Source organism: Carcharodon carcharias, chromosome 21, assembly GCF_017639515.1.
Source record: "Carcharodon carcharias isolate sCarCar2 chromosome 21, sCarCar2.pri, whole genome shotgun sequence".
Taxonomy (NCBI): domain Eukaryota; kingdom Metazoa; phylum Chordata; class Chondrichthyes; order Lamniformes; family Lamnidae; genus Carcharodon; species Carcharodon carcharias.
Window position 1 is genome coordinate 14,284,931 of NC_054487.1, and position 15,610 is coordinate 14,300,540.

The following is a 15,610-nucleotide window of genomic DNA, read 5'->3' on the forward strand; positions in this document are numbered from 1 at the left end:
TTAATGAAGACAAGTGTGAAGTGATACATTTTGGTAGGAAGAATGACGAGAGGTAATATGAAATAAAAACAGAGACACTTGGGGTTACAAGTACACAAACCATTGAAGTGGTAGGGTAGGTTGAGAAAATGGGTTCAAAACCATAAAGGATCCAGGGCTTTATAAATAAACGTATAGGTTTAGATCTTCCTGTCAGAGGCAATGCCGGGCATATTTCCGCTGCTAACAAAGGCTTTTCCGACTCAATACTGCCCATTCCTTCTGAGATCTTACAATCCCAGCTGAAGCAGAAATAGAAAGTATAACATCTCCAGGTTAAGTCCAGCGGGCGTAGTAGAGTCACAAGAAGGAAAGGGCATGCCCCCTATTTACAGTAGTAGCTTCCATATTCAGGTAAGATTTTAAAGGTCAAGTCTTTCCATGAATGAGTGTGGGTTAATGAACGGATGAGTGAATGGGTGGGTGGGCGGGGGAGGTCAGATAGGTTGCCGGGTTTGGTTGCAGGTGCGGGGTGGGGAGGGGGGGCTGGTGGAGGAGATAGTCAGGTAGTCAGGGATGGGGGGCTGGTGGGGTTAGTCGAGTCTGGTTGATTTCAGACCTAGGTGAAATCCATTGTCTTAAAAATGACCTAAAGCAGTACTCAGCTGAAAATGGGACTTGAGACCTAATAGATGCAGCAAGGCTCCAGGGAGATAGATAAAGTACAGTAACATTTTAGGGTCACCTATAAGTTGAAAGAAAATAGTTATATTAAATTAGTGTTTGGTTTGCTCTTTTTTGTTACCGCCTCAAACATTGCTCAATGAAATCTGGAAGTGATGAGATTCCTTTAATGTCAGAAACTAATTAAATTACCAGTCCAGTTCTTTCGCATCAGAACTATTTATACATCGAATCCTCTGAGTCTTACCAGAAACCTTTTAATCTCATGCTGCCTTCATCAAAACGGATCCAGCACTGGGAAAAGTTATTCTATGGAGAGGGGAGTGACCGGGATGGGGGAGGGGGCAGGAGTCGGGTTGTGTGGTTGGGGATTAGTCAGGTGGTTGAGTGGTCAGCAGGGTAATTGGGTTGGGTCAGGTTGGGAGGAGATAGTCGGGTGATCAGGGTGATTGTTGGCGGAGGGGGGGGGGGTGGGTTCTGTTGTAACGGTCAGTTGAGTTACACAGCTGTTAGACCAGGTATTAAACTGTCTACCATTTCCTGGCTTAGTCTTCAGGTAAGTCCCACATTTCTGGCCCAAGTCTATGCTTTAAGCTCAGGGTTGGAGTCACTCGTGGAGGGCCCTGGCCAGCAGAGAATGATCACATCTTGAGTTTAAACTTCCTGAGTAATTCCCATGTAAGTCGAGCATCAAGACTTCCACAGGGTCCTGACATGCATCTTCCAACATCTCTGCTGATCTGGAGACTGGATGATTTGGACCAGTGAGTACACAAACAAGTAAGTTATTACGAATCTTAAACACTAGTTTGGCTTTCAACTGGAGTAAGGTGTCCAATTCTGGGCACCATACTTCAGGAAGAATGTGTAGGCTTTAGAAAGGATGCAGGAAATATTTGTAAAAATGGTTGCAGGGATGATGGGACTTCAGTTATACAAACAGATTGGAGAAGCTGGGGTTGTTCTCCTGAGAGGAGATTTGGTGGAGATGTTCAAAATCATGAGGGGTATAGATTCTACTATCCCGTTCTATCCCCAGATGTCCTGATTTCCTCAATGGTCAAGTGTCTAACAATGTCAGCTTTGAACATACTCAATAACTGCACATCCACAGCACTCTGAGCTAGAAAATTCCGAAGACTTACCACCTTCAGTGCTGAAATTGCTAATCAGTCCTAATATGACTGACCACTAATCCTCAGACTACAACCCCTACTTTTAGGTTCTTCAGTCAGGGGAAACAAATGTTCAGCATCTACACTGTCAAGCCCTCAAAGAATTCTAAAATGCCTCTTATTCTTCTAAACTCCAGGCAATATAGGTCCATTCTATTCGATCTATCCTCTCACTCCAATCTAGTAAACCCTCATCGCTCCCCTTCTAAAGGCAAAAATATGTTGCCTTTCAAAGGAGATTAAAACTGTCCACAGTACTCCACCTGTAGCCTCACTAAAGCCCAATATAACTTTAACAAAACTTTCTTACTCTTATTCTCCAAACACACCACACCAAGTATAACATATATTTGTCTTACTAATTGTTTGCTGTACCTGCTTGTTAACTTTGTGATTTGTGTATAAGGATCTTCAAATCTTTCTGAATACTGACATCTGCTAGTTGTTCACCTTTTAAAGAAATATTCTGCTTTTCCATTCTTCCTACTAAAGTGAATAATTTCACACTTCCCACATAAAACTTCACCTGCCCTCTTCTCATCATCCAAAGTCCCAAACATTTCTTCCAAGTGAATCAGTGATTTACTTGTACTTCTTTCAATTTAGACTACTGCATTCACTGCTCACAATGCAGCCTCCTCTACACTGGGGAGACAAACTGCAGACTGAATGAATGCTTTGCAGAATGCCTCCATTCAGTCAGCAAGCATGACTCCAAGCTTCCGGTTGCTTGCCATTTTAATTCACCGTCTTGCTCTCTCACTCACATTTCTGTACTCGTTCTGCTGCAGCATTCCAGTGAAATTCAATGCAAGCTCGAGGAACAGCACCTCATCTTCCGATTACACACTTTACAGCCTCCTAGGCTCAACACTATTCAACAATTAAAGCCCACACGTGAACTCTGTCTCTTATTTTGATTCTGTTTTTTCTGTCATATGCTGACCTGCATCTTATTTCCCTTGTTTTTGCTTTTGAACAGAGCTGTTCATTATTCTGAAATAAAAATAGTAAATGCTGGAAAAACTCAGCAGCGTCAGTGGAGAGAGAAACAGAGTTAAACGGGCGGAATTTATTAGACTAATTGAGGTGCCGGCCATTTTGGCAGCGCCCACCCCGCGGACCAGAATGGTGGGAACTCACACCTGAATCCAGGCTTATTAATTACGCACTGGCACGTATTGAGCTGAATCACCTGGCAGGTCAGGAGTGGATGTGGCTGCCTGTCATCAGCTGGCAGCGTCGAAGGTCCAGGCACCACATTTAAACGTTAGTCCAACATATACATCTCGCTCTCTCCAGCCCACCTATCTTCAGGACACAGAGAGATATCTTCCAGCTACAAGAAGGCAGCCGAAAGCCTCAAGGCAGCAGCACCCCGCTTCACCCATCAGGTCCTCCAGGCCTTGACCAGGCCACTCGGAGGCTGTCGCAAAGCAGGTCAGCACGGCTAGCAGCCATGCCTGAAATGCCATCCAGCGCAGGAAGAGGATGAATGACCTCATCCACTCCACCTGGCAGTGTCATCTTTCAGCTCCCTCCAATATCAAACTTGCATCATGGCATGCACTCAAACAGCCATTCTCTTAGGGGATCACATACAACCATTAGCAGGGAATCACTCGTTCTCTCACGGAGACTTTCATGTTGCCATCATCCCATCTATCATGTTGCTCACACTCCATCCTCTGGCCCTTCTGGGGAGGGTTCACCACACACAGGGTATATGCAACTCACCCAACCCTCTGCTCTATCCCTTCTCATCACATGCCTTTCTTTCTTCATACAGGCCAAGCTGGCACACAATGGGTGTGAAAGATTGCAAACTGGGGGAAGGACGGCCGACACACTGCTCTCACTGAGTTCAAGGAGGCTGCAGCCGAGGTGGCTGGGGAGGACAGGAATTGCTCCTGCGGGGAAGGGGAGGTCGGCCTCTCCCAGCAACCTAGTATGTAAGACAGCTTCATCACTTAGACAAGACAAAGGAGCAGAAATTAGGCCATCCGGCCCATCGAGTCTGCTCCGCCATTCAATCATGGCTGATAAGTTTCTCAACCCCATTCTCCCGCCTTCTCCCCGTAACCTTTGATCCCCTTACCAATCAAGAACCTATCTATCTCACTCTTAAATACACTCAATGACCTGGCCTCCACAGCCTTCTGTGGCAATGAATTCCATAGATTCACCACTCCCTGGCTAAAGAAGTTTCTCCTCATCTCTGTTCTAAAAGGTCTTCCCTTTACTCTGAGGCTGTGCCCTCGGGTCCTAGTCTCTCCTACTAATGGAAACATCTTCCCCACGTCCACTCTATCCAGGCCTTTCAGTATTCTGTAAGTTTCGATCAGATCCCCTCTCATCCTTCTAAACTCCATCGAGTATAGACCCAGAGTCCTCAAACGTTCCTCATATGTTAAGCCTTTCATTCCTGGGATTGTTCTCGTGAACCTCCTCTGGACCCTCTCCAGGGCCAGAACATCCTTCCTTAGATACGGGGCCCAAAATTGCTCACAATATTCTAAACGTGGTCTGACCAGAGCCTTATAAAGCCTCAGCAGCACTTTCCTGCTTTTATATTCTAGTCCTCTCGAAATAAATGCCAACATTGCATTTGCCTTCCTAACTACTGACTCAGCCTGCAAGTTAACCTTAAGAGAATCCTGGACTAGGACTCCCAAATCCCTTTGCACTCCAGATTTCTGAATTCTTTCCCCATTTAGAAAACAGTCTATGCCTCTATTCTTCCTACCATAGTGCATGACCTCACACTTCCCCACGCTGCATTCCATCTGCCACTTCTTTGCCCTTTCTCCTAACCTGCCTAAATCCTTCTGCAGCCTCCCTGCCTCCTCAATACTACCTGTCTCTCCACTTATCTTTGTATCATCTGCAAACTTAGCCAGGATGCCCTCAGTTCCTTCATCAAAACCTGGCAATCACAGTGACTCACATGTAATCTCATATAGCTCATGCTCATTAACTAAAACTATTTTCCAGGCACCAGCAGATCGAGGCCCACAAAGCAGTCAAGCACCAGTCTGAGCCCTCAGGACACGTCCAAAGAGGAAGTTCTGGAAGAACCGTCGACAGTGCTCACATGCACCCTCCGCCAGCTCAGAGACGCACATAAGTGGGGCACAGTCATAGATTCGGCTCGAGCTCACTTTCTGGAGAATACCTCACTGAGACATCCTGCAGCAGTCAGAGGCAGGGACAGTCCAGGTCTCCGGCACTCGGAGGGCAGCTGGAGACCAGCCACCTGCTCAGTCTGAGTCAAATGTGCCTCTGGAAGTGGTTGCCAACTCAATGCTGGAGATGCAATGACAGGCAGTGGAACATCAGGCAGAGATCTGACAGTCACTCAGAAGCTGAGAGCGAATGATGGAGGATCCCATCAGTGTTCTGTCTGATGGCTAGCTCTGACATGCAAGCGTCAGCAGGTCTTGCCGGATTTGCACTTGGCCCTGCACTCCATGGCCACACACATTGGTGTCCTCGCTACCCCCAGTACATCATCCAAGTGGAGGAGCACTGACTTAACATTAGAGGAGTGATTATAAGCAGGAGGTTTCCTTCCCCATGTTTGGGGAGTCCAGAGTCCATGTTGAGATCTCCCACTGTCACACCCACCCAATTTTAAACCTCTGTGCCTCCTCTGTGTCTCGTGGGATTGTCCTGTCAGAGGAGCCTGGGACAACGTTTGAGAGTATGACCATCAGGCTGTTGCTTGAATAGTCTATGGGCAGAATATTGCCCTCGTTGGGTGGGCTCAGCGGGGCAGGCGGGAGAGGTTGGGAAGCCGACGACCGCTCGTGATTGGGGCCTGACTGCAATTTCACGCTGGGGGGACCAATTGAGGCCCGCCCAGCGTGAAACACGGCTCGTCACTGGCTGGGAAGGGCCGAGCGGGGTGGGGGCCTGTCGGCCGCCGGGTCCAATGGCGACCGGCTGCCAGCTTAAAAACGACCCAGGCAGCCCCAGGGAAGGGCATCTGTCTGTCATTGTAAAGAGGGACTTGAGTGCAGCAGCAAATGCCAAGCAGGAGGACAGGTCGGGTGGGCATTCAGCCCCCAGTTTTTCTGATGAGTGCCTCGCTGCCCTCCTGGAGGAGGTGGCTGCCAGAAGGGTCACCCTTGTCCCCAGAGATGGCAGGAGGAGGCCACTACATCTCACAAAGACATGGGAGGAGGTGGCAGCCCGGGTGAGCAGCCACAACGTGGTTCAATGACCTGCTGCATTCAGGAAGGCTGAGTATTGTGTTGGCATGGGTCAATGTGTAGAATTGTTTTGGGCTGGCCGTCCCCACCTAGAGCTCAGGAGTGTTAGAGCCTGACTGCCAACTGTCAATCACGCCGGCACTGGCCAAGTTGCTGAGCTTTGGCTGCTTTGACTGAGTGCCTTGCGGCTCGAGGGCCATGACCTGGATGTGCCCTACGAGGTGCTCCCTCAGCTGGGATTGACCAGGCTGCAATGGCGCTGCAGGTAGAGAGTGGACTAATCAATGCTCCTCCATCCTTTCAGGAGAAGACATCCCATAACAATATCGAGAGGTCATGGACTGGCGGAGGACCCTCACACCTCCTCATCCTCTCGTGGTACGAGCAGGAGGCCTTGGTGCTTGAGAGGCACCATGTACCTTGGTCAAGTAGTTGAGGGGAAGCAGGGGTGTCAGACGAAAAGTGCAGTGCACTGAGGTGAGAATTTCGGCTTGAGCCACCATTCTAGTGTAGTATCTTCATTGCTGTGAGCCTTGAACCTGGAGTTCCCATTGATCACTGAAAGACGAGGGCACCATGATGCAGTTCTCCGTCATCTCAACAGGGTGCCTGGCATGCACAGTGACAGTGTGATGACTTTAACTAATGACATGTCCTTCTTCTCCCTTTTCGGTTCGCCAGCAGGCGTTTGCTCTCCAGACCCTAGGGGACCTCCATACTCCCAAGCACCTGCATCACACCCACTCTTTGAAGCAGGCACCAGCGCAAATACCAGCAACTCGGTGGGCATTAGTTTGGCGGCTAGTATCTCGCTGAACATTGGTGAGGGCAATTCACTCTCACTTGAGGTGCAGACGGATGTACAGTGCGCCAGCTGTCGGAGGACTGCTGAAGACCAGGATGATGCTCAGTCGAAGGCAGATGATGAGCCTCTGCAGGCTCCATTAGGCATCAGGTGCTGCACGTCCAGTGGGGTGTGCAGGAGGGTCTGGTGCAGGTCCAAGAGAGTATGCGTGCCATGGTCTCCATTTTGGAGAGTCCCTGCAGAGCATGACCACTGCGTTAACCATCATGGCCAAGCGCAATGCCTTTTCCATGGAGAAAGTGGCTTCTCTCATGGAGAGGCTGCTCCAGGGACAGAATGAGGGGTTCCTGGGGTTGCGCTCGGACCTGCAAGCCCTCACACAGGCACTGACCTCAGGTGGTCAGTGTCTGTGTGTGAGATGGATGGGGCACCCAGTATCCCAGCTAGGTGCCCTTCCATCAATGGCGAGCAGGGAGGTCCACAGTGACCTCACATTGGCACACAAGGTGCCTGTCATCTCTGTGGGCTCCTCTCAGGGCACTCTGGATGACGGCAGCAGCTCCTCCGCCCCTCTGCCAGTGATTGTCACATCAAATGAGGCTGTGGCATCTGGGGAGATGCCAGCCGTGCCACTGGCCGCTCCCTCCCAGGTGTGGCCAGCACGGGCTCCACTGGCCACAGGACGACCGCCAAGGTCATCAAGGCCTACAGGACAGCATGGTCAGCAGGCTGTCTCCAATGCCAGTGCCAACGATGGGGGAGCACCTATACGTAGCACCCATAAACCTAAGTTTAAAGCACCTTAGGCACAAGAGGGACTGGTCACAGGTGATCTTTTGTTCCCCCATTTTTTCTCTTTTTTTTAAATGGTGCGACAACCAACACTGGTTTTTTTTCTGCTCAAGACTATGAGAGTTTCAGCATTAAATTACATTTGCTTTGTGTTATTGGCCTGAGTATGCTTCATTTGTTTTGTAGGTACAGGCTAGGCCAGTATGTAATGCTGGACGTGGGTGGCTTTAAACTTTATTGCGCAGGCACTGAGTGTATCTTGGGGGCCAAGGAAAGGGTCATTTCTGCAATCCAGGGTGGAAGTGGCAGCCCTGGCATGAGGTGGTGGCTCTTATTTGGTAGCCTAGCTGAAGGAGCGTTGGATCAAGGCGTCCCAGCCTCTCTGGAGGTTACCGAGGTCTGGCTCCACGCCCTCAGCGTTCTCCTCATCGTGCTCTTCTTCTGACTCACTACTGGATTCATCCTCTGTGGCCTGTGCAGCTGCGTCAAGATCCTCTTCCTCCAGTGGGTCACCCCTTGCTTGTGCCAGATTATGGAGAGTGCAGCATGCAACGACTATCAGTGATAACCACTCCGGGGGATTTGCAGTGCGCCCCCTCAACGGTCCAGGCATTGGAAGCACTTCTTGAGAAGGCCGATGGCTCTCTCTACCACAGCCCTTGTGGAGGCATGGCTCTTGTTGTACCGCTGCTCCGCCTCTGTTCTTGGGTGGAGGAGAGGCGTCATGAGCCACATTTTCAAGAGATAGTCCTTGTCACCCAGAAGCAATCCATCCAGCCGGGCTGGGCTGGAGCGCTGAAAAGCCTCGGCACCTGGGACTGTTTCAGGATCTATGCGTCATGGGATCTGCTAGGGTTCCTTGCACAGAGTTGCAGAATCTGCATCCTGTGGTCACACACTATCTGCACATTCATGGAGTGGAAGCCCTTCCTGTTGACGAAGGCACCCGGCTGACCCGCTGGCGCCTTGATGGCCACGTGTGCAATCGATGGCACCCTGGATGTGGGGGAACACAGCAATCGCTGCAAAGCTTCTGGCACAATCAGCCTGGCTGGTCTCATCCATAGGGAAATGAATAGAAGTCAACATTTGCCTGAACAGAGCTTCTGTCACCAGCTTGATGCAACTGTGGACAGCTGATGGGGAAGCTCCATACAGATCCCTCACTGAGCCCTGGAGGCACAAAAGTTGAGGGCCATTGTGACCTTCAGAGCCACTGGCATGGGTCGTCCATCCACACCGTTGGAACTGGCTTGATCAGCTGACATATGGAGGTCACTACTCACACCGACAATGCTGCTGACCCTACTTATCCCGCCCGTGGATGAGGTTTTGCAAATTGTGGCCTGCCTGTCTGCCCGCTTTGCCAGTGTGACGAGTGAAAAATCGCACAGGCAATGTTAAATCGCCATCAATTGGGTTACCAAGGGTCTTAACTAGCCTGTTAATTAATGCCGGGTGCGGCTCCAACTCCCCCGCATGCCTGACGAGCGAAATATCGCACGATGACATTGGGACGCTCGCCTGACATCACACGTCGTTTTATGCACGAGGTTGGCCTTGCGCCCACCTGCTCAGCGGAAACTTCTGCCCTATGGAACAGCTCTCCCACTTTTGTCACTGGTAATCAAATGTTAGCAAGGAGGGCTTTGCAGGGTCGGCTAGACCAGTTGTGCTTTGGTCATGTCCGATACCTGGGTTGACGACCAGTGTTCCAGCCATTCTTTTCTTCTTAGAAATTTTTGCAAAAGTTTAATACAATCAAAGTGGCTTGTTAGGCCATTTCAGAGGGCAGTTTAAGAGTCATCCACATCATTGTAGGTCTGGACTTACCAATAGGCTAAACTGGGTAAGAACAGATCTCATTCCCTAAGGGACATTGATGAACCAGGTGGACTTTTAGAACAATCTGGTTCAAATTCCACAGCTCCTATGGATCCAAATAAGAAGTCCAGGCTTTTTGGTTACTAATCAATTATCATAACCACTATTCTACTGTATAAAGTGTGAAGTTCCTGAGGCAGGACAGTGTCTTTTGAGCTTGGGGGAAGGATAACAGCAAACACCACCCAACTAACAGAAGATAGCCTAGTTGTCAGAAAACTTGAAACAGCCAAACCACCACCTTAACTATGAGTGCTGCCCAGAGCCTAATATCGTTTTGATCTCTGTATGATTGTTTTCTAATCTGATACTTTTAAATGTTTGATTTAACTATTAATAAATGAGATATTGATAACCATTTGGGGTCACACCCAAATCTGTTACACTGCGTTTCTGATGAAGTTGAGCACTGAATAGGTTTGCAAATGAATAAATGCATATGGTTTGAAGAGGAATTACTTACAGCAACTAGCCTGGATGAACGCGAATTGTATATAAACTATAACAGGAGTACAGAGGATGTGGAAACTGAACATTGCAAATGACTGAGATGGATTTGCTTCAAAAGTCATCAAACTATTGTACATTCATACCTGGATTGTGAGCTGAGGATCGTGTCTGGAATTCTTCAGCATATATAGGCCTGTTTGAATATATTGCTTCCTGCTGGGAGTGCTCCTTCCTCATCTCCTCTCCTGGCTGGATATATCCAGTGCCATGGCTAGATCAAACACACGACATGAATCAGTTAAAAAAAAAATTTTGGCAATGCTACAAGCAAACTTCTTAGACAATATTCTACACTGAAGGATTTACCGTATTACAAAGACTGTCTCAACAAAACCATTAGCAGTAAACCAGGGCTTCACTTCAATCCACAGTAAAAACTGGAGCTCAAGTAACACTCAATTTTAAACTTAGTGCAAGTGATTATTCAACACTATCGCACAAATTGACACCTCAGATGCATAGCTCAGAAACTATAAAACTGCAACTGATAAACATTTTAAATTGCTGTGTAAAAGCATGAACCTGAATGACGGGTGAAAGGGTTGGATTGTTTTACAGTTGAGAAGATGAAAGGGTAGATATTGGCCTTTGTACCTGTTTTACACCATTTATCTGTGGGATTCCGGTGATTTTCTGCTAAAGTTACACTTGGCATTCAGAAAGTCCTATTGGAAGTTCTTCCCCAGTGTGTTATGCTCTGTATTTTTTCCTGCATTTGTTGACTCAAGTTATTATCTGACTTTTGGATATTACAGTGGGGGCTACATGGGAAAGGGTCAACATTTTGAGGAATCTCTCGCAAACACAAGCTTGAAAACATTGACATTGCACCATTTATTGATGGTTCTTTCCAGAAAGTAACAAAACCTAAAGGAATTAGCTTAACAGATATGGCGATAAAAGTTCGGAATCAGCATGCTTTTGTACTTCGTAGGTTCGGATCAGTTAAGAGGATTCAGGTGTAGAGGTCAGTGAGAATAGCCCTTTCTGTTGACCATGGCTTCACCTCACTGAGCCATTAGGCCCAGAACAAAAATATCTGAGATTTGAGGCCATAAACTATTTTGCAAAATTTGCAAAATTCCACTGGGCATGATTTCTTTTCACGAGCCTGAGTAAGAGTATATCAGATAATAAGTCAAAGTAGAGCTGACTTAATGCTATGTTAAATTCCTTGGCTGAATCAGTCATCAATCTGCTGGCTTGCACAGTGTGCCGTGCAATCAGGGGAACTCTGTATAAAAAATGTGGTTCAGACTGTAAATAAGCTTGTAAGCAATGAATGGAAAATAGTGTCTGGGTTAAGAAGTGTACACAGTTCATTGAAGTTGAACAGATTGTAAACATGTTAACCATTGGGGACAGCTTGCTGCTCTTCAGACATTGTGTGCACCTTCATTGCACATTTGAACTGTGTTGCAATCAGATCATATTATCTCAGCGTGCCTGATAGATTTCTATCCTTGCTGATGGAGTGTGCAACGGAAGGAGAATGCCCAGAGTGGAAATGGAAGGTGTTTTTTCTAGTCAGGGTGAAGCCACAGCCATAACACACAGCAAAATTACTTAAATGGCTTCTGATAAGTCACTGTATTACAGATCTAGGTTGTCACAGCATTCACTGCAGTTACAGAGCCTCTACTGACCAAGCAGAAGTCCTGGGCCCTCTAGATATAAATACTAACGTACTACTTGTGGCTACGTACATACAGGTGGTGTCTAAAGGCAGTATCTAACTTTTTTTTAATTCATCCATGGGAGTTGGGCATCACTGGCTAGGCCAGCATTTATTGCCCATCCCTGATGGCCCTTGTTCAGAGGGCATTTAAGAGTCAACCACATTGCTGTGGTTCTGGAGTCACATGTAGGCCAGACCAGGTAAGCACAGCATATTTCCTTCCCTAAAGGATATTAGTGAACTGATGGCCTGAAGTGCAAACACACCTGTTCAGCCGCTTCTGCTCCTTCTCAACCACAACCTTTAAATACATAGGGTCGTCTAGAGTGATACCCGGAACTTGTATATAAGCACCACATGGTGAAATGCTCCTAGGGAAATAGGCACAGCGAGCAGACATTATCCAGGTTTAAGAAAATCTCAGCAAGTTAATTGCAGCAAAACAGCAAAGCAACATGAAACAAGAACAGTGGTTATCAAGTCTAAGCAAATGAATGCACTTCAACAGAAAGAACCTAATATATAGGGAGGCTTTACGAAGCAGTTTGGGTGCTCCAGGCAGATTGCTTTTTTCAGCCTCAACAACTCCATTTTCTCTGCTGTTAGCTTAGCTCCAGAACTTCATAAGTTCTGCACAAGTTTCTGATGAAGACAGCACCCAGCTTAATTGAATGATATCTGGATACAGAGTACATCCAGTCAGTTGATTGCCAAGATACAGCACTGGGGAAAAAGGAGGAGCATGATATAATCTGGGAAGGTCTTCACAGAGCCACAGAATTATATCAGCACAGGTGGTAGTCATATGGTCCATTGAGTCCATGCTGGCCTGCTGTAGAGCAATCCAATCAGGCCCATACCCATATTCCTGCAAGTTTATTTTCCTCAAATGCCCTTTCCTTTTGACATCATTCATCGCCTCTGCTTTCACCACCCTCATAGGCAGCGAGTTCCAGGTCATTACCACTTCCTGTGTAAAAATGTTCTTCCTCACATCTCTTGCCAAAAGCTTAAATCGGTGTCTTCTAGTTCCTGTACGATCACCCAATGATTCTTTGTCTACCTTATTGAAACCTGTAATAATCTTGAACACCTGCATTAGAACTCCCCTCAATCTCCTTTGTTCTTAGAATAACAACCAGCTTCACCAACTTAACCATGTAGCTCAAATGACTCATTACTGAAACTATTCTTGTAAATCTCCTCTGCGCCCTCTCGAGGACCATCACATCCTTCCTAAAGAGTGGCGACCAGAGCTTGGCATAATACTCTAGTTGTGGCCAAACCAAAGCTTGAAAAAGGTTCAACATAACTTCCCTGCTTTTTCACTCAAAACCTCTATTTATGGTGCTTAAAAGTCTATATGCTTTGCAATTATTCTCTCAATATGACCTGCTGCCTTCAAAGGTCTATGCACATGAACCCCCAGGCCCTTCTGTCCTTGCACAATCTTTATAACTGTGCCATTAAGTGTATATTAACTCTGCCTATCCCTTCTGCCAAAATGCATCATCTCACACATCTCTGTATTAAAGTCGATCAGCCACTTGTCTGCCCTTTCTGCTAATCTATGTCCTGTGGCATCGACTGGTATCATCCTGTTTGCCACACCTCCAATTTTGGTATCATCGGCGAAATTTAGAAATTAATTCTGTATTCCAATATCCAGGTCATGTATTTCAAATCAAAAGACACAGTGGTTCTAGCACTAATCCATGTCTTCATCCTGTCTTCCCCTATTTAGTGAGGCAGTCTTCAAAGACCCATCCTTTCCAATTGTTATCTCTCATGTGGCAAGTTTTGTTGCTGACCCCAAAGATCAGAGGAGAAATCCAATTAAGATTGGACTGAGCGAAAGTGAGACTACTTGCATTTTACACCAGTGCACTTTGCAAGTTTTTCTTGGTTGACAAATTTTTTTTTTGAAGAGACAATTAAAGATTCTTGGTCATCCCCCTATAGCTGATAAAAGCCTTGAACAATTCAATTCTGATTGACAGCGCTGAGCATTTTCAAAACTGCAGAATTCATAGCCCTTTAAGAGAAAGCAGATCCAAGCCATTTTCCCAGCCTCTGTTAAATCCTTCTTATTTGATGAATATCTTAGCATGTTAGGCTAAGTGCCAAGTTTCCATATTAAAAAAACAAGATTCCAAAAGACAGATTCATGACTAGTTTTCTCATTGCTCTCCAAACAAATGTACTTAATTTGGGTGTTCTTAATATCAGAATAGAGTTGTCCACTCCAATTTGAAATTCCACTGGTTAATTTCTTACTTGTGCAGGTGACCTGCTCCAGAAGGTGGATTCATTCCTGTTTCTTCATATCTCTGGGGAACCAAGAAAGAGAGATTAGGATTTTAAGTAATAACATTTCTAACCTCTAACCGTCCATTTGTAAATTGGGTGACAGCTCTCAGGAGCAAAGAGAAGATACCAGACCCAAGCTATTGAATGACTTATGAAATTTAACTACATTTAGCATGCCTTTCCTTCCTCTCCACCCTCATCCTGTACCAATGGTTTAACACCCTGGCCATTTTATGTTGTGATCAGTTTGTCACCATTTTCTCCCACTGCAACTTTTAGACACAGTGTTTATGGTTCCTTGCTATTAAACTATCTTTTTACATCAAGAGAAATGACTAAGTGTAGGCTAGATGTTCAACTGGCTGATTCGAACAGACATCAACGCGAAATGCAAGAATTTGGAAGGAGGGGGCAGCTTCCTGGCAAGACCAGAGACACCCATTGCAGCTTATGACTCTTATCGCACCAGCTGAGTTTAAATACAGTGTAGACCTTGCCTCCACCAATCCATTGTCAAACTGAAGTCGAGCTTTGGGCACCTCATAAAAGTCTGGTGGGGAGATGTTAAAACATCCTAGGGTTCTAAAACAAGATAACTGCAGAGACAGTGGATGCACTGTTATGGTTTTCCAAACTTCCTTTGATTCTAAGACAGTCTCAGTGGATTGAAGTTAGCAAATGTAATGCCACAATTCAAAAAAAAAGGGAGAGAAAAAGCAGGGAACTGCAGACCATCAGTCTGACATCAGTCATCAGGAAAAATTGTGGAATCACTTACTACGGAAATCTTAACAATACACTTAGAAATCAGTATAGCTTTACAAAAGGAAATTGGCGTTTAACAAATTTATTGAAGTTTTTTTGAGAATATAAGTAATAGATAAAGAGAAACCTGTGGGTGTGATTTACTTGGATTTCAAAAAAGGCATACGATAAGCTGCCACCACAAAAGGCTAAACACACAAAGTAAGGGTTCAAGGAGTTGGGTGTAATATATTAAAATGGCTGGAGGACTGGTTAACAGATAGGGAGTGAAGAAAAAAAAAGATAAACTGAGCATTTTCAAGTTGACAGGCTGTGACTATTGGTTGTGCTGCAAGGATCAGTGCTTGGACTTAAGCTATTTACAATCTATATACTGTAATCTTTATATTTTTCTTTCATGGGATGCCAGCATTGCTGGCAAGGCCAGCATTTGTTACTCATCCCTAACTGCCCTTGAGAAGATAGTGGTGAATTGCTTTCTTGAACCGCTGCAGTCCATGTGATGTACAGTGCTGTTAGGAATAAAGTTCCAGGATTTTGACCAAGTGACAGTGAAGGAATGACGAAATAATTCCAAGTAAGGATGGTGTGTGGCTTGGAGGGGATCTTGCAGGTGGTGGTGTTCCCATATGTCTACAACCCTTGTTCTTGTCTAGGTGTAGATGTCATGGGTTTGGAAGGTGCTGTCAAAGGACCCTTGGTGAGTTGTGCACACGGTGCATCAGTGACAGAGGGACTGAATATTTAAGTTGGTGGATAGGGTACCGATCAAACGGGCTGCTTTGTCCTGGATGGTGTCAAGTTTCTTGGATGT

General features: G+C 46.3%; 1 protein-coding gene across 2 annotated transcripts in view; it reads right to left on the reverse strand.

The window, feature by feature from the left end:
- Window positions 1-15,610, reverse strand: part of si:ch211-1e14.1 (UPF0606 protein KIAA1549) — a 325,462-nt gene that overhangs the window by 12,900 nt on the left and 296,952 nt on the right. For both annotated transcript variants that reach the window (XM_041215470.1, XM_041215469.1), the window contains 2 exons: window positions 13,999-14,051; window positions 10,127-10,254 (listed from right to left, as the gene is read on the reverse strand). In XM_041215470.1, coding sequence (XP_041071404.1) covers window positions 10,127-10,254; window positions 13,999-14,051 — 181 coding nt within the window. The remainder of the gene's footprint in view (window positions 1-10,126; window positions 10,255-13,998; window positions 14,052-15,610) is intronic.